The following is a 19039-nucleotide window of genomic DNA, read 5'->3' as shown; positions in this document are numbered from 1 at the left end:
AATAGGACGGGAACTTTTGCATACGGTAATTTCATGAAAAATATAAAAATAAAAATATTTTTAGCATTTAAAATTTCAAGCAATTTTTTTTTTCAAAAATAATTGAAAGTACTTTTAGGAACCATTCTCAAATATGGATTCACCGTTTTTAAAACTCAGATATGTGAGATGATGAAAAACTCCTGCCAATACCTGGATTTCGCAGAGGGTTTAACTGATGAGGGATTTTTTTTTAAAAATGGTATGGGGAGTCCGTGACAACCAATGAAGGATGAACTAATTCTAGATGTAGCACCCATATGCCATTTCCCACAAGGACTAGAAATTCATTCACTGAACCATTAAGTCCAAAAATTACAGGCATAAGATTAGGGTGATGCAATCTGTGAAAAATTTACCCATATAACCAAAAATAAAACATGCGAAGCTGGGAAAAGAGAGCCCCTCTAGCCATAAAATTCTTCCAAAACAAATGAAGAGGAAATGGCCGAGAAACCGAGAAACCTTCTCTCGAAATAATATCTAATGTGGACGTTGAAATCAAATAAATCAAAACAGAGGTGCGCTAGAGTAAGTGTTTATGCTAATGAAATTTTACAGTTTTAACAGCTGTAATGAAATCTCTAATGACCTGTTTAAAAAGAAGCTCAGTTAGTTTTCTTCTCCTCTTCCTTGGCGGCTATGGCTTCTGCCCCAGTAGAGGCCTGATCCTCCTCACCACCGAAACCAAACTCATTTATTCGTTTCTTGTCCACCGGATACACCCACCTCTGATATATATATATCAGAAATATAACATCTGCAAGGCGTAAAACATGTGAATTAACTAAATGACACGGGCATATTTTGCCAGTTTAAGAATGAGTAAAGAGGAATGAAATATGGTTCACTCTAGTTTGGGTCAGTAGAACATCTTAAAGTGGGAAACCTCAGAAAATCCACAAATACACAAACACAACCAGTTAAACTCGGTCCAGAAAAAGTTGAAAGAATAGCACCAAGCATAATAGGTATTACCACCAGCCCCTGTGGCTGAATGTATATCTCCTGCATCTGTATCTGGAAGGTGAAGAGCTCAAGTCCTAATTGAGGATTTTCACCTTTACACACTGCATTTAGACAGTGGTTGTTTGATAACTGTTTTCGAAAACAATTCTGAAAAATAGTTTTTGAAAATTGTTCTTTGATTTTTATAGAGCAATAATTTGTTTGAAAACCTAAAATATTTTTAACCTGTTTTTAATATTTTTAAATATGTTTTAAAAATAATTTTTATATCTAATGTTTTGTTTTTAATCATTTTATATGTATGTATAATTATTTCTTAAAACAACCCTAAAAAAACAAGTGAAAACAAATAGAAAACAACTTAAAAGAAGTTCTCTAAAAACACCTTATTTTCTACTTTTAAGAACAAAAAACAGAAAATGATTTTTGGTTGTCAAACATATTTTCTATGTTTTTTTTTTATAGAACAAAAACTATTTTAAAAAACAATTCCCAAACAGATCCTTGATTTCCCTTTAGCCTCATTTTGAGCCTATTACAAAGAAATGACACTAATAAGACTGCCACTTGGTTATTGTGGCTGCTGGTAGCAGCGACATTATAGTACTGCTGTAGCTCTCTCTCTCTCTCTGGGCCGTTTAATATGATATTGCATCTCTCTATGGCTGTTCCATGTGATATTGCTAACCCCTCATTTAGGAACATGGGAATCAAAGCAAATGAAAACTCAGCAATAAGCAAAAAATACAGTGGAATTTTGATTGGAACTCACCATCACGGAACACAGAAAGCCGATGTAGCACTGGCATTTTTATGACAAAGGCAAACAGATCATCTATGATGGTATTGAGGAACTTGTACGTCATCTGCCTCCAGGGTAGATGAGCCACAGATTTCAGCTTATAGTTTATGAACAACTGAGGGCACATCATAATGAAACCTGCAACAAAGTTTTTTGTTCAAGTTGTCAGATATTTATAACGAAAACAAAGATGTGAAAGAACAGATGCTGAGGCGAATTGATGGCCCAACTGGGCTGATGTGAACTCGGGAACAACAGCAGCAGCAGCAGCAGAAAACAATAAAAGGAATTCAAGGGCTTACCAAACATGTAGACACAGCTTGTGAGTGAAGAAAGGATCCAAGAGTACCAGCTCTTATGTCTCTCATACGTAAGTGAGTAAATAGAAGAACATGCAACAAGCAAGAAGAGCACGTAGGACAAGTACTTCATGGCAATATCATCGTATTCCTTTGTCTTATTCCCAGCATAGGACTCCCGGTCTCGGAACCTCAACTTAGGTATCTTTCCAGTTCTATCAATCTGAGAGAATAAGAGATATTTTGCATTAATTTGGTACAGAATGTCATAAACAACATGAACAATTAAAGAAATTTCTTATGTGTGCATCCAGAATGCTGTAATGCCAAGGACTGCCAAACCGAGTTGAACATGAGTACAAGTGTGCCCATGAGTATATCATCATAGAGCAAGAATAAAACAGACTACACCCTCAAATACATGAGCAGATGACATATTATAAGCAGATATGCATGCATACAAAAATATCGACATCAACTTATGAGGATGAATCTCCAAGATATACATCAAGAAAGGGAACTAATATTAGTTGCAATTAAAGTATGATTAATATTACTTGGAATTAAATTAGGAATAGTATTTGTTGGAGTTAAATTAGAAGTAGCTAATTAGGTTATAGGAAAATTAAAATTAGGGTCCAATAGAAATCCTAATAGACTTTGGATTTCTTAGATAAGTCTATAAATAAGGCTAATTGATGTAAACCCTAGTAATTGATTGATGATTAATAATATTACGTTTTCTTGTATACTCTGCAATTTTGGAAAATTAGAATTAAGGTCATAATAGGCTATTAGAATTTTATAAATAAGATTAATTGATGTAAACCATAGTAACTGATTAATGATTAATAATATAACATTTTCTTGCCTACTTCACAATTTTCAAGAGTGAGACTCCATTGATTTTCTTCTAGGCAAGACTCCTCGAAAGCCTCAGTGGAACTCTAAAGTTCTATTCCTTCTTCTCCTTATCTTCTCTCTTTGTTCTATTTTATTTTGTTGCATACACTTTATCCCTTACTCTTCTCCTTAAACCCTAAAAGATAGAAACTCTAACCCACCTATTTGATAGTAAGCGACCATCCTAGAGTGGTCTTACATCAGTTTTGGTATCAAAGCAAAAGTTCTTGGCTTGAAGGCATATGCAATTGAGAAGCGGAGCAACATGTGCAACCATGGTTGAAGGCTACAACTTTTTCATGCAACCATTGGTGAACATGTCAAGGCTAAACGAAGGGGAGGATCAGTGATGTACAAGCATCTTGCGAACTCATGTTGCTTGTCAAGGAAGACTATGTATTATGATTATTGATGGTGGTAGTAGTTCCAACTTAGCTTTAGAGGAACTTGGTGTGAAGCTTAATCTAAAGAAGGAAGAGCATTCAAATTCCTATCAAATAGCATGGGTAAATGACACATCTATTTGGGTAAGTTCTCGTTATCTAGTGACATTTAATTTTCGTAATAATTTTTAGTTATCAGTATGGTGTGATGTTTTGTCAATGAAAGTTGTCCATATTGTGTTTGGAAGACCATAACTTTTTGATGATAAGGTCCAACATGATGGATATGTGAACAATTACAAACTTATGTGCAATAGGCATAGGAAGATACTCCGTCGAATGAAGGAAATTCCACCACTTAAACAACTAAAGGAAAAATTAGCATCCTTGAAACCAGAAGTCATTAAATACACCTATTAAGAAGCAATTTGAAATTACTAGTGAGGAAGAAATCGTCAATGATGTATCTAGAATGCAAGAGGTGATGTAATTGATCCTAGAACAACCTATCAAAAAGCTCAAAAAAGATGTAAAAGCTTCAAAAGAAGTTGTGCTTGACTTTCCAAGGAAAAACATTATCATGATTGGTGGCAAACATGAAGGATCATATAATATAATAAGAATTGCAAAAATATCTTTTGAATATAGGGAATTCAAGAATCTTATTTTTCTATAAGACAGTTCACAAGAAGAGTGTGAGAAGCAACTCTCCATAAACTTGTTGGTGACACAATTCTTTTGAGAACAATCAACTTGTTTTACAACATTGGCAAGTTTTTTGAAGTTTGGTGCTTGTCTTGCATGAATTGAACAAATTTAAGAGATCAAGAGACTTGTCTTACCGTGGTAAAGAATCGATGAAGAAAGAAAGAGTGGAAGGCATTGTTCAGGATTTCAATTGACCATGAAAACTCACTAAAACTTGAAGTAGAGTTTTTTTTCAAGTCGAGGGAAATTGATGAGGATGAATCTCCAAGACATACATCAAAAAAGGGTATTAATATTACTTGCAATTAAAGTAGAATTTGTATCACTTGGAGTTACATTAGGATTAGTATTTGCCAGAGTTAAACTAGGAGTGGCTAATTAGGTTATAGGAGAATTAGAATTAGAGATATAACAGGTTATTAGAATCCTAGTATACTTTGGATTTCTTAAGAAGACTATAAATAAGACTAATTAATGTAAACTATAGTAATTGACTAATGATTAATAATATACTTTTTCTTGAATACTTAGCAATTTTCTTCTAAGTGAGACTCCTAAAAGGAGTTGGTGCGACTCTTAGGGTTTATCCCTTTTTCTCCTTATCTTCTTTCTCTCGATTTTATTTTATTTTATTTTGTTGTCATACACTTTATCCCTTACTCCTCTCCTTAAACCTTAAAAGACAAAAACTCTAACCCACCTATTTGATTGTAGGACAACCATCGCTCAGACATCTTGTTTCTAAGCTGGTGACCTTCAAGCCAAAAATTCATAACTAAATAGGACACATTCACCAGGGAAACCTAAGCCACATCATCCATGCACATGTTAAGGTGATATGGAATTATGGACCCCATCTAATATATTAGACCAAGATTAATGCTTATGGAATACCTAAAGAAGCTGGCTTGTACACAAGAAGACCCCTAATTAAACTCAAAGTACAACCTTAAGAGGGTAGAAATAAAGATAAAACAGCTGTAGTAACAGGAATGTTAATTCACTGCAACATCCAAAACAGTAACATCACAGTAAGTTTTTATGATAAGTAGCAAGTACTAGCTAAAAATAATTAAACCAAGTAAAAATCCATTTAGATAGTAATATTTCTGATACCCGATTTTCCTTTTCTCCTCTTCTCGTTATCATCCTATGCAGCAAAATATAAATCTCAACTTTCCTATAAAAAAAAAAGTGTCATGCTACATAAGATTTGCTCGTAAGTGAACACTTCCTAGTTTCTTTACTGACCATAGAAACATAAAAATTTCTCTAGGCTACAAGAAAACATAAACAAGCAAGCCAACAGTTACAAAATCTACCAAAAGTAAATGATCCCAATATGTAATCACAAATTATACCTCTATGTGCATGGCCTTTCCTATTTTCCAAAACTCAATGCAGCAACCAACTCCAGAACTTGCAAGTATCATCCATGATGTGTCATTGTCAAGTAAATAGAGGAAGACAATCAACTGAGATATAAAGCTCACAACAACCGACTTTGCAGATAGTCCTTCCATAGACTTGTTTTTGTTCCAAAATTGGATATCTGAAGAGGAAAGCAAAATAGATTAATAAGCTACATTCATCATGAAAGATCACACAAGCCTCAAAGTTAATGCAGAAATGAGAAATTGAAACATGCAATTATACTAATAATTGTCACTTGCCATTCTTGAATGCCAAGAAATCAAACACCGAATGAAGACATGAGACCACCATTGTAACCACCAGGAGATAAGGATTTCCTTCCAAGAATACCCTCTGATAGAAATAGAATGATAATATAATCAGGATTTGAAAGATATGCATACATATCCGATATTTGTATAATAGATGACAGAAGCAAAAAGAAATAAAAGTGACATAGATAAATGACCATAATGGGGCTCAGAATCTTGAATTCTTTTTTGTTTTTTTTTAATAAACGGTAGCCCAAATTTTCACTGCAGAAAATATGAATATGATAAATGTTCTACTCGACCAAATTACCATTCTCTGAAATCATACCATTGTAATATACTGAGGATTGTGTTATATCTAGATTCACTAAATTCGTCCAACATTCTCTAACCAGTAACTTAACCCTGTACAAGTAACTACAGTGCCACCATTTCATATGTAATCTGGCTGTTGGAAAAGTATATGACCTGATGATAAGAGAACATGGAAGTGGAGTGGTGGCACATAATAGCATCATAGTCTTTTCAAATGGCCAATTTCACATGTTGGTTTTGATAACATTTTATCCCCCCCTAGTTTTAAAAGGCACACTTAAAGCGTGCCTAGGCCCAAAGCACAACTACTCCCTAGTTATCGTGCTTTGCTTGCCAAGGCACGTGCCTTGTTGAAGAGGCGTGCTTCATCTAATCTACTTTACTCTTTTTTTTTTTTTTTTTGGATAGATAAAAACACATTCATTAAAAAATAAAAAGTGCCACTAGGATGCACCAAAGTACACGGGAGACGCCTAATAGCACAAAAAACAAGAAAGAACCCCTACAATAAAGAACCCCAACAATAACACCTTCATCTAACAAAAACCCAACCACTCAACAAAATCAAGTAAAGACATAGAATCTATCTCTACGTACTGCTTTACCCAAGTAAACAAATTTCTAAGGAAGAACATATTCAAAAAAAGAGTTGATGCTCCTCGTTATCAAACAATACATTCTTTTTTAAACAATTCTATTCTTGAAATTTTTAATTGTACATTGAAATTTATATAATTTCATTACTTTTTTGTTGATTGCTTCTTTTAAATGTTTCGAATCTTTTGATCGAATCTTAAACCTTTTATTGATTGGATTGGATATTGGATCATGTTTTATAAAATTGATATGCATCCTAGGTCAAGTTTTATTTCACTTAGGTGTACCCCTTGTGTTGCGCCTTGTGCCTAAGCTATAGGAGACTTTTGCACCTTAGGTGCACATTGCACCTTTTAAACCTATGGATCCCCCTAAACATTGAGAAGAGTAACAAGAACTTCAAAAGTTGGATATTTTTTATAAAAAAATGTTAATTATTTTATGTGAGAATCATCAAAATCCAGTAAGAAATTTATATTTTTAAGATTCTAGAACATCAAAAAATCAAAATAAAATTTGAAGTTCTTGAAAATTTTGATAAATTTGAAGCCGGTTTCAATGAGATTCAACTAAAAAAGGAGCACATCAACAGTAAGCGATCTGTTTCTAGTTGCAGAAAAAGGTAGGTTTTGAAAGCACAAGCAATTGATAATGGCTGTCAGATGAGCATTTATGGTCTAATAATTCTATTAATCTTGAGAATCAAAGCACAATTTTAAAGTGAAAATCTACCAAAATTAGTTCATGTTTTTGTAGCCAAACTTCAACATTTTGAGTTATAGAAAATACAATACCTTCAGTTCGTCAGCCTCGCCTTCAATCATGCTTCCGTAGCTACGGTGAATCTGGAATGACTGATCAATCTGCAGGAATAGTTGCCACTTGGTCATGCTTATGGGACCCACCTCTAGATTCAGTGGAAATTCTTTCACTGTATCATTGATTGGTATCAACTTATCTCTAAGTAACCAAAACTCGTTGAAGAAAACGGTAGGATAGTAATTCCTTGTACTAGGCTCCACATTCAAGTCTGTGATCTTATGTCAAGGAACTCAATGCTTACATGTAACCCAAACTGCACTTGAAGAGCAGTTGCAGATTTTGCAAACTAATTCCCCCCACAAAATGCAAAACAATTGGACCCCTAAGGACAACACAGTGGCATGGACAGATTTTGATGACTCCCCCACATGGATATCAAAACAAAAATAAAATTTAGAAGAACAACGTTTCAAAGAAAAAAGAAGCGAGTTTATTCAAACTGGAATACACATTTGCATACAAATAGGTAGGAAATTCTACCAGGTTCTAAAATAACCAATGCCTATATGATGATCTTGCATACTTAGATTACAGAAGGATAGGACTTGCTACATTTCAGTTCTTGAGCACAAAGAAATCAATCAACATATAATGCAGATGTGATTTTGAAAGTGATGCATCTTATGGAATAAAGCATGCCTCCCCCACCACACACACACATTATACTTCATGCACATTCTCCTTCATCAGTTTATGGCAAATTCTTTATTTATCAGGAACAGATAATAATACCCAGAGGGAAAGAGAACTGTTTTAAGTCATAGTCAAACTAATGTACTTTCCATAATATAACTAATATTACATTTCTTCTACATTAACACATTTATCAAATGATGAAACAAGCAGTAATTTTATAACCAGTGACGTAATCACCCAAAAAAATTCTTTTAGATTCCCAGAATTGCATACAGAACTATATAGAGACTGATGATAGTAGAAGATTCAAGGATACAAGGAGCAATATTTGGTGGAACGCCATTTTGTGAATATCTGCAAAAAGATTGTCAGAGATTACCATGTTTACCAATAAAGTAGCCCATGATCATTGAGGAGTGAAAAGTAAATGAAAATAAGAATATGCACAATTTTATTGTCCTCGATAAATTTACCACAAAAATATAAAATTTCAAAACAGACCGTTATCAATATATTCACCTAAAAAACATCTTAAGGTAAAAATTTACAGATAGAAATGAATCTTACAGCTGAGGAAGTCAACAATTAAACACATGAAAGCAGGTAGAAGCAATAATAATGGAATCATCAAAGGAATTTGTGGCAGTGACAACAAAGAAGGCAACAGTGTGCCTATATTATTATTATTGTTGTTGTTATCATTGTTCTCAGTGGTGGGTGTATTCAGAGTTCTTGGTAATGAAATCGGCAGTAACTTGATAGAAATGTAAGTGGCGCCATGATGATGGTGTGATCATGATTGATGCTTATTATCATTAGTAGCATGTACTGTCAGAAATGCTGGCAGCAGAATCAATAATGATTCTAACAAAACACCTTTTTATTTTTCAGATCTCAAGGCTTAAGAATCCTTAGTTGTTATTACAAGTAGAAGCTTTCAGCAGGGATATAACACTATTTGCCCATCCTCTTACAGCCTACCACCTCTAGTCTAACCCTGAGGGAAGACCTTATCCAGGATCTGGATGCGGAGTTCAGTTATAAGGAACCAAGCTGCCCAGCACCAACAATCATAAGGTTCTACACTTCAAACACCAATATGGCTCACAGTATAACTCAGATGATGTAGTACAGCCACTTCCAGAGTAGGCATTCAATATGCCCAGCATAGGAGTGGTCAAAGGTGAATATGATGGCCAAGATTTTTATTCACATCAGTATCAATTCAAGTCCTTACTGAGGCCCTTTATGTGTCACTAATCAGCCTTAACAAGTTTGGCCTTGCAGGCTTCAGGCCCAGTGGAGCTTTTGATCGCTCTTGATGTAAGATGGAAAAAGCTAAAATTCTGGACCATCCTTCCCATATGGATGAGGAAAATTTCAGCAGTAATCCAGAAGTGGAGAACGATATTTCCATTAGCTGCCAAAGGAACTGAACCAATGAAATCCGATCTAGATCAATGTTCTAAAAAACTGGATTAGCCTAGGAAGTTGAACTGCACAGTCAACCAAAACAAGTCATCTGTCTCATTTGCACAGATCCCAGAACTATTAGCAGTAACAGTTCTCTAAATACTGAATCATTCAAAAGAAGTGGTCAGACCTTTCAAAAAGATAACTCAATCCCAGGTTTAACAAATGTTCCCTCTTTGCCTGCTTTGATATGCAACCCATTTTAGGGTTCTCATAACACATTACTCTTCTTTTGCACAAATTGTGGCTCTTTTCAATGAGATAAGATCTAAGAAGCCATAAACCCATTACTATTGCTTGATGGATCTCATTGATTCAAAGAACATAAAGATTTTTTGATAAGTCAGCGAAAAAATACATTAATTGCACTTATCTAAAGGTGTACAAAGTACATGGGTCACATACAAAGGGTGTCAAAAGGCAAAAACTTCAAAGAAGAGAATATTGAGAGCATGACCCTGTTTCCCCGCAAAGGCATGTCTGCAGTGAAGAAAGCATTATATGCCTTCACTAATGGTAGATTGTAATGAATACAACCATCTAGAGGCTTCATTCATGGTAGATTTCGCTAGAGACCAAAGTTTCATATTCACCTTCTTCAATATTTTCTTAGAATATCAAAATGAATGGCCCCACATAGGTATTTCATTCCTTACATTTATACATTAACTATTTATGATATCACCGAACCCACTGACTGTGATGGTTGAACCACTTGACCAAGAACCAGCTCTTTTTACAGGTTAATGAGGATTTCAGGCTCAAAATCATAGCATGAGAGTCCAAGGAGTTAGAAGAAAACCTCATTTTGATTCCAGGAAATAATAGCAATGGTAAAATGGAAGAAATGACCACTCACAACTGTAACCAACCAACAGGAAAGATGGTCAGAAACTTTATCATGTGCAACCTAGAATTTCCAAAACTGTTTTCCACTGGGACTGTTCTTCTGCCTTTCCTTTTCTCTAGGAATGCATGCTTAGAACTCTTACAACATGTTCTCAAATAAAAACTGGTTTTAAATAAAAGCAAATGTTAGAACTACAGTGACATGTGTGGTACAAAAAAAGAAGAAAAGAAAAACTATAACAATTTTCAATATAAATGATGCATCAGAATTTACATGCAGCAGCAAATTTCGTATTCCTAAATAGAACCATACAAGAAATTTGGGAAAATGTGATCATTTGTCTCTAAATGCACCAATTCTCACAAAGCTCAAAGATGGTTTATACTAAAAGCAAACATACCTTGTGAAATCATCAACTAAATTAATTGTAATATTTGGTTTCCAATATGAGATCCAATCCACAGGACCTTCGTCTTTTGAATCAGCCTGAGTGTCCTCAACCATCTGAAGCAACCAAACAGAAAATAAATACAGAAAAGTAACAGAGGAAAAAAAACACAATAAATAAAAAATGCAATAAGAACAATTCAAGATAAAGATGTACTATCTTGTGAATTGCTCAAGATGAATCTTGTATCAATTTCTGGTCAGTTGCAATTAATAAAACTTATATCATGGATGATAAGATCTAATTTCTTGGTTTATATGGAAACAAGATTGTATTAATAGATAAAAACAATGAAAAAGAAACAATAAGCTGTTCTTCAAAGAAGCAAGATTGTATTGATAGATAAAAACATGAAAAGAAAGGATAAGCTGTTCCTTGAACTAAGAACAAGGAAGCTAAGAGATCAAACTTTTCTTTTCTTCCCTTCTCCTAGCTGATTTTGTTACATATTTCTTCTACCCTTTGTACCTAACATATAATAAAAATCATCATACACCTTAATTTTGTTATAGGAAACTTAAATATTATTAGAATACACAAAAATATACAAACGACAAGAGATTCTTCCAGTTAAAAAAAAACAAAAAGGGGAAAGGAAAAGCAATACTCAAACAGCAGTTCCCAACAAGAAGAACAAGTCACATCCATAAACCCAGGTTCTGAAAAGGTTCTGACAATAGGTTCCATATATTACATATAAAGGCCTCCAATACTCAGCTGACATAGGGTTCCTGAAAAGCATCCATCAACATTCAGCCTGAGGTACCTAGCTAGAGACAGACCTGATAACATCGTTCGAATGAGTTAGGCAAAATCAATCTCCAATGTATTCCAGGCTAACACAACTGAACAGTGCCAATAGGAACACCAGGTAACTCTTTAGTATTCACCCACAAGGAAGATGACCAGTACTATCCAAGAGCTCACCAACAGGCCCATAAGTCCCAAACTTAGCCTCATCTCAATTTACACCTTTTTATGAATTTTAGAATTCCAATATACATGTAAGTTCTATAACATAATTTTTTGCCCTAATTGTTGTTTAGACCTCTACAGGACACCACCAAGTTTCTAGCAACTCTTGCAAAATAGCCTACAGTCTCATTCCACATATTGGCTTCTAATTCAATTTTAAGAATTTACCATTAAGCAAAAAACAGACAAGTAAATGGAAGGAGATGATCACCTTATAAAAAGAAGGCGGGAAAAGAAAAGAGGAAAAAAAACAAGAAACAACCTTTTCTCAAAAAGTTAATACAGCACAAGGATGAGCACTCGTGAGGAGATAAGGTATTACAGAAGGCAAAGAGGGGAGGATAAAACCTTCTTAAGTGAAGGCAGGGAAAAAAATCTCTAGAAGGCAATGCAGAAAAAGGACAAGAGTTCCTGACGTTGAGGCAATAAAGAATTAGAGGGGCAACAGAAGAAGAAAAAGAATACAAAGCCAACCAAACAAAAAACCCCGACTCAAGGGCAGATAGAAGCACCACACAAACAAAAAATTGGGGTCAGTCCAATCACAACTCCACACCAATATTAACAAAACCCCATCCACCCTCACCCTGACCAATAAAAAAATCTCCCATTGCAAATTATCATAGTGGCAGTCAAATAAAAAGTACTGAATGGTCAAAAATTACAACCATCCTATTTCTATTGCATGGAGATATTGCATAAGGGGATCACAGCATGGTCAATTCATTAGTTCACAATCCTCCATTTATTGGCAATGTTCAAGACAGACTTATATAGGCGCCTGGAACTCAGATAGAAAGCTCGTTTTATTAAAGAAAAGACGTGTTTGACGTACAAACTTCGAAACAAAACATGGGTTCTTATCATTTGATCCATGAATCCATGCAGAAAATTACACTAATAAATAAACATTAGGCATGGCTCTCCTGATGTTTTGGCCTACAATTAATTAACTAAGAAGATTTGACATGCTTCTAGATAATAAATGGAAGCAATTACTAAGTTCATTGGCAAAAGATAATCAGAAACAAAAAAGAGGGGTAAAAAGGAAGAAAGAAAAGAACAACAAACAAACAGACAAACAAATAAACCCAATGCTGCATCCAAGTACTTGATTGAGACATAACCAGATATTTTCCTAAGATTAGGAGAAAAAATGCTAGGAAACTGATAAAAAATGCCACATGGGCTCAGAGAAACACCAAAAATCTATCAACAGTTAAGAGTAAAAAAAAAGATAATCTTTTGTATCTAAAATTCATATGTAACAGATTTTCTGAAATAATTCACACAAGTATTTTATCAAGGACAAACCTCAGATGCTTTTACAACCTCATCAGATTCTTTGGAATTCCCGAGCAGGCTCTTTCTTTTATCTGCTCTTGACTTAGGTAAGTATATCACAACAGCTGAAATCAAGGAGAAGGGAAGTCTCATCGGATGCAATCACTCTGCTTTTCAATCAATGTATAAGTAAAAAACTTAGAATCTGTAAAAAGACATAATCTTACGGTGTGTCCTCTCAAAGGCAGCTAACTTATCATACTCAGGATCATTTGGGTCTGGAGGGTAACCAGAGCGTGCAAAGAAAACATGAGCGTAGAGGCTACCATTGTGCTTCAAAGCCTGGAAAAAAGGAATGTGTTCATATTTTTCTACTACAATGCTCCCAAAGCACAGCTCCGGCAGCAAAGTTTAGGGGTGAGAATGAGGAGGTCCAGGTTTCAATCCATGTAAAAAATGTTTAAAAAGAAAGAAGTTAAGTAATGATCTATAACACAACCCAAATAACAGAAACATAATTAGATTATTTTACAGATCTTACAGGGAAATTGGAAAGTCAATATGTAAGCATATTAGCATATAAAATCACACATCAGAGTTATATTTAGTGATTCCTAGGGATGGTACCTCAGATGGATAATACTTCAAAGAAAGAGACCTGGTACTCTGTGGTCCCCAAACTGCATATGGGATATTAGTCTCATGCCAAATGAGTGCACCTTCACTATTGAAGTCACTGAACTTCTCTTGTTCAGAAAGATAAACCCACATGTCCTGAACACAAATATATAATAATTAGAATAGAATTGAAGAATTGCAAATGAGATTGAAAGAAATCACGAGAAGTTGCCATCAACAAAACAGTCATATCATATGACTATAAAACAATAGTGACCAAAGGATCAATTATCAGTTATAACTACACCTCTTCCAGTTGATGAGCACCATGTGTTCTCATGTCCATCAAAAGGAAAGCACCCTGCTTTCCCCATAAGCAAGGACAAAACGACACTAACATCTTGTTTTTCATGATGAAGTCTATTGTTTAAAAAGATTAAATACATAAATAAAGAAGATCTTTCATGCTGAGGAAAGTAATTCAAGTTTATGTGACCACACAACCAAATCCTGAACAACAAATTATTTTTGGAGGTGGCAAATGATGATGGTAATAGAAAATCTGCTCCTAGGCAATCTAACACACCAGAACACCAGAAACATGAGACTTTGAAAGACCAACAGAAGATTTTTCTTGAGGCATTCACATTTTCAAGCTTAAAACATAGTGTTAAAATGTGTAAACTTATACATTTAGCTCATCCAAGTGGGTAGTCAACATCTTGTCTAGGCCAGAAGCAGATTATGTTCCATAGTTCTCTGATAGGACTCTTTTTGTTGACAAAAGTCTCAGCTTCCCTTTCAATCCAAATAGTTCATAGGATGGGGGAAAAGGCACACTACAAAAGGACTCCCCTCTTGCATCCCTTGCCATGGCTCTGAAAGGAGAAAGCCAACATGTCCAGGGAGTTACTGGAGGCCACCACTTCCTGATCAAAGGGAAAAGATGCTGACACAAACCAAATGCAGCAAGACAATAAAGAAAGATGTGGTCAACTGATTTCCCATTCTTTCTACAAACAACATATTTATTCAGGTTGATCCTTTGTAAAATCTCCTATTTAAAGAAAATAAATAGTGTTCACTTTCTTGTAAGGCATCAATCATGAAAACATTCTACGGAGATATAGAATTCCAAATTTTGATACAGTTATTGAGGAACAAGTAAGGAAATGCTTCCTATACAGGAAACAACAAAACTAATTGTCTAGCTTCAAGGTGAATGGCAGAGATGGAGAGGGTTTGGAGATCTCTCATTTGTTATTTGCCGATGATACTTTGGTTTTTTTTTTTTTTTTGTGAGGCCACCAACTCTCAAATGAACTACTAAAGTTGGCTTCTCATGTGGTTAGAGGCCATTTTGGGCTTGAGGATAAATCTTAGCAAGAGTGAGCTAATTCCAGTAGGGAGACTAGAAAACCTGGAAGATTTGGCTTCAGTTCTAGGTTGTAAGGAGGGAGTTCTTCCAACCACCTACTTGGGCTTTCCCCTTGGTGCCCTCTCAAATTCTTTGGCAATGTAGGATGGGGTGGAAGAGAGGTTTCACAAAGATTGGCTTTGTGGAAAAGAGAGTATATCTCCAAAGTGGGGAGGCTTACTCCGATTCGTAGCACTTTATCTAGCTTACTCATTTACTTTATGTTGCTTTTCCAGATGCCGAGGAAAGTGAGGTCAAGATTGGAATAGATTCAAAGGGATTTCCTTTGGGGAGGAGGGCATTTAGAAGAAAGCCTCACTTAGTGAATTGGGTTACAGTTTGTGCAAATAAGAAAGATGAGGGTTTGGGAGTAGGCAACTTGAATCACTCAACAAGGCTCTTCTTAGCAAGTGGGTTTGGTGGTATGCAATTGAAAGAGAGGCTTTATGAAAGCAATTTATAAAGGACAAGTATGGGGAAATTGAAGGAGGGTGGTGTTCAAAGGAAGTGAGTGAAAGATATGGGGTTAGGCTTTGGAAAGCCATAAGGAAGTTATGGGCGATGTTTATCACTAAAGTCTCCTTTTCTGTGGGTGATGGAAGGAGGATTAAGTTTTGGAAAGATAGGTAGTGTGGTAGTGAGCCGTTATGTGATTCTTTCCCCTCTTTCTTTGCCTTAGCAAGCTCAAAAGGGGCATGGGTGGCGGATATGTGGGACCAATCTCTTGGCAGTAATGGTTGTTGGATTCCTAACTTCTCTAGGAATCTAAATGATTGGGAGGTTGATAATGTGGAGCTTCTTCTTTTGAGACTTAAGGATAAAAAGGTGATTGGGAGAGTAGAGGATTAGGTGCTCTGGCTAGAAACAAAGAGCGGTTCTTTCTCTATGAAGTCCCTCTACTCTAGCTTTCAAACTAGGAGTTTTGACCACTTCTCAATATTTGTAGTTTGGAACTCTTGGGTTCCACCTAGGGTGTGTTTCTTTGCTTGGGAGGCTTCATGGGGTAAAGTTTTGACTATAGATCGCCTCTAGAGAAGAGGATGGTCCCTAGCAAACAAATGTTTCCTTTGCCTTTTTCAAGAGAAGCCCATTGACCACATTTTGCTTCACTATAGTGTAGCAAGGGCTTTGTGGCAGCTTTTGTTCTCCCTCTTTGGTGTTTCTTGGGTGTTGTCTTCTTCTGTAAGAGAGACTTTGTTGGCTTGGCATGTATCTTGTGTTGGAAGGAAGCAGAAGAAAGTGTGGGGAGCAGCCCCTTTGTGACTCTTTTAGATAATTTGAAAGGAGAGAAATAGAAGGTCATTCGAGAATTAGGAGTTCTCCATCCTAAGGCTAAAAAACTTATTCCTCTGTAACTTGTTCTCTTGGTCCAAGATGTACATAACTGTAGGCCCTATGTCCCTTTGTGACTTTATTAATTGGTCGGGTGATCACTAAGGGAGGGAGTAGTTTTTTGTTTACTTTTCCTTTTTTTGGCCATCTTTTGACGGTTGTTGTACACATCCTATGTACTTTGGTGCGCTTTCTTTATGGCACTTTTAATGCATTTCTTGTTTACCTATCAAAAAAAGTCTTTCTAAAAACATCATTGACCCAATTGGTGTCTCATCCATTGTTCTGCAACCCATATTTACTTTTGATAGTGCTACAAAGATGTTGGAACCCTAGTAAATCTCAATGCCCCCTATCACTTAAGGCACTATTTCATGCCAAAATTCCTCACATTAACTTGCAGACCACATCTGATATGAAAGATAGACAGGAGATAAGTGCAAATGTGAACGAGACAAGATGTAATTCAAATTATCATACCCCTAACAAAAGACACTCTTTCAAGGAGGTCCACCAAAAGAGAAAAGAGGAAGCAAGATCAAGGATCTACCTTGTAAAGCCTCTCGAGGCCTCAATCCAAACCCTCAAGAATATTTTTTTGGATGAATATAACACAAATGATAATCTAAAGAAGTATGAAGTACGAAATGAATGACAAATTTGAAAACTTTAACTTTTGATTTTGAAGATGAAACAAGAAAAAAGAGGATATGGAAGTAACAGAAAACCCAAAACTCTTTAAGAAATAAGAAGACTAAAATGAGATGAAGATATGAGCACAATTGAAAGAATAGTTTTTGTTCATTTAAGGGTCTTCCAAAGAAAAATAGGGATTTTTAATTCTAGATTTACTTTGTATCTATTTGTTTGTTCTTTAAAACAGATGGGCATCCATACCTATCTTTCATGTTACCTAATGTATTGTCTTTATCGAGTAAAATTATCAAACTAAGGGTGGAAGGCGAGGACCAGGGAACATGTGTTTCCTTCAATAAATTGTAATCAGGTGAAACGGAATAAACTTATTTGAACAAATACTCCAAAGTCATAAAAGCGCTAACACACAACACATGTTTTCCCTCAGCACCGGCCGGGGTTTACAATTGCTCTTCATCCACTCTCATTTCAATGACCAAACCACATCTCATCAATCATTGCAAAACTGAAAAAACTCAAATAGAAGTGGAAAAGAAAAGACTGCATCAGTAATCTAGACACTAGGATTTCGTGTACTGGTGTGGAAATATCCTAGTCATTGACTCGATAATGGATTCTCCATGCCAGCCAAAAAGACCCAAACGGATGCTTTTGTAGCCATATATCAAACCTATGAGATAAAACTTTATGCAGCTTATAGAGTGGTCAAACCTATCTCTCTCCCAAACTTTGTCTAGTCAATGAGAACGATGACCAGACTGGACATGGAGTCAGTTAATGAAGTCAAGCTATTTCCTTGTTCAAATACAAGGTCAACCTACTGGCCTACCTACCATTGAGTACAAGTAGCATATCCTAAATCTAGTCAACAAGGACAAAGACCAGATGCTAGGTTAAGCAAACTAAAGAAGACCGGCTGTTTCCTTAATCTAACACAACGAATAACTACCAGCCTAATAGCCAGTAGTAACCCATAAGTGGTAAGGAGTCAATATGATGCAATAACAGTGTCGTAATTCCCAACAATAAAACATTTTTTTTTTTAGTTTTCTTCTTAGAATTAGGATCCCTTTCGAAGTTCATCACTTTCGAGCGAAACATCCAAGACTCAAAAAATTCATTTTATTTTCTCACCGAGTGAAGAATAGGTCTGAAAACCTAGAATTCTGGCGAACAGGATTACGAATCTCATGGTAATTGGAACCTAACTCAAAAAATTTTACAAAAAAAAAATAACAATATTATTAAAAAATCACTTCAACGAATTCAAATAGTCTCAGATTCAAAATTTATATATAAAAAAAAAAAAATCAATTGATTTTCTCGCCAACCAAACAAAGTGCAAAAAGGTAGAAAAACAGCAACGATCAAACAAAACTAACACAACATCCAGATCACACGACACATGTATACAACACACACACATACATATATATACACATAGGAAAGAAAAACAGATGATATAGAGAGAAGAGTACAAGAGGCTCGGCTTTCTGGAAGAGATTGGAGATCTGAATAGCTGGGTCAGAAGGAGTCGGCTTTCTCGGAGAGAACAACTTGGAAGCAAAGTACCAAAACACCGCAATCCTAATGATTCCGGCGATCGTCTGCCTGTAACCCGGCTCCTGCTGCTGCCGCTGCGCTCCTCCTCCGCCTTCGCCACTGCCTTCCACTGCTGCTGGTGCCGCCGGCGGCGCCATGGTGTGAAGAGAGGAGAGAATTGTTGATGCTCCGAGGAGGAGATTGCAAAGATATTTTAGATATATAATTTAAGATATGAGAGAACGCCCTCGGAACAAAAGTTGAGACTGTAGAGAGGAATCTTCC

The 19039-nt window shown here is 35.7% G+C and overlaps 1 protein-coding gene across 2 annotated transcripts; it reads right to left on the bottom strand.

The window, feature by feature from the left end:
* Window positions 1-374: 374 nt before the first annotated feature.
* LOC100256182 (transmembrane CLPTM1 family protein-like) lies at window positions 375-19039 on the bottom strand. 2 transcript variants are annotated; one of them, XM_002271115.4, is made up of 12 exons: window positions 18691-19039; window positions 13816-13962; window positions 13416-13530; window positions 13219-13313; window positions 10882-10985; window positions 8475-8512; window positions 7495-7730; window positions 5777-5870; window positions 5465-5655; window positions 2113-2332; window positions 1781-1948; window positions 375-799 (listed from the first exon to the last, which is right to left on the bottom strand). In XM_002271115.4, the coding sequence occupies exons 1-12, from the start codon at window positions 18910-18912 to the stop codon at window positions 648-650; spliced, it is 1782 nt and encodes a 593-aa protein (XP_002271151.1). In that variant the 5' UTR covers window positions 18913-19039; the 3' UTR covers window positions 375-647. The 2 variants fall into 2 exon arrangements, with proteins under 2 accessions (XP_002271151.1, XP_010653046.1); XM_010654744.3 differs by having other exon boundaries at window positions 13237-13313; window positions 18691-19035.

Source organism: Vitis vinifera, chromosome 7 (assembly GCF_030704535.1).
Source record: "Vitis vinifera cultivar Pinot Noir 40024 chromosome 7, ASM3070453v1".
Taxonomy (NCBI): Eukaryota; Viridiplantae; Streptophyta; class Magnoliopsida; order Vitales; family Vitaceae; genus Vitis; species Vitis vinifera.
Note: the sequence above shows the minus strand (reverse complement) of the source record. Positions and strands in the feature narration are given on the sequence as shown.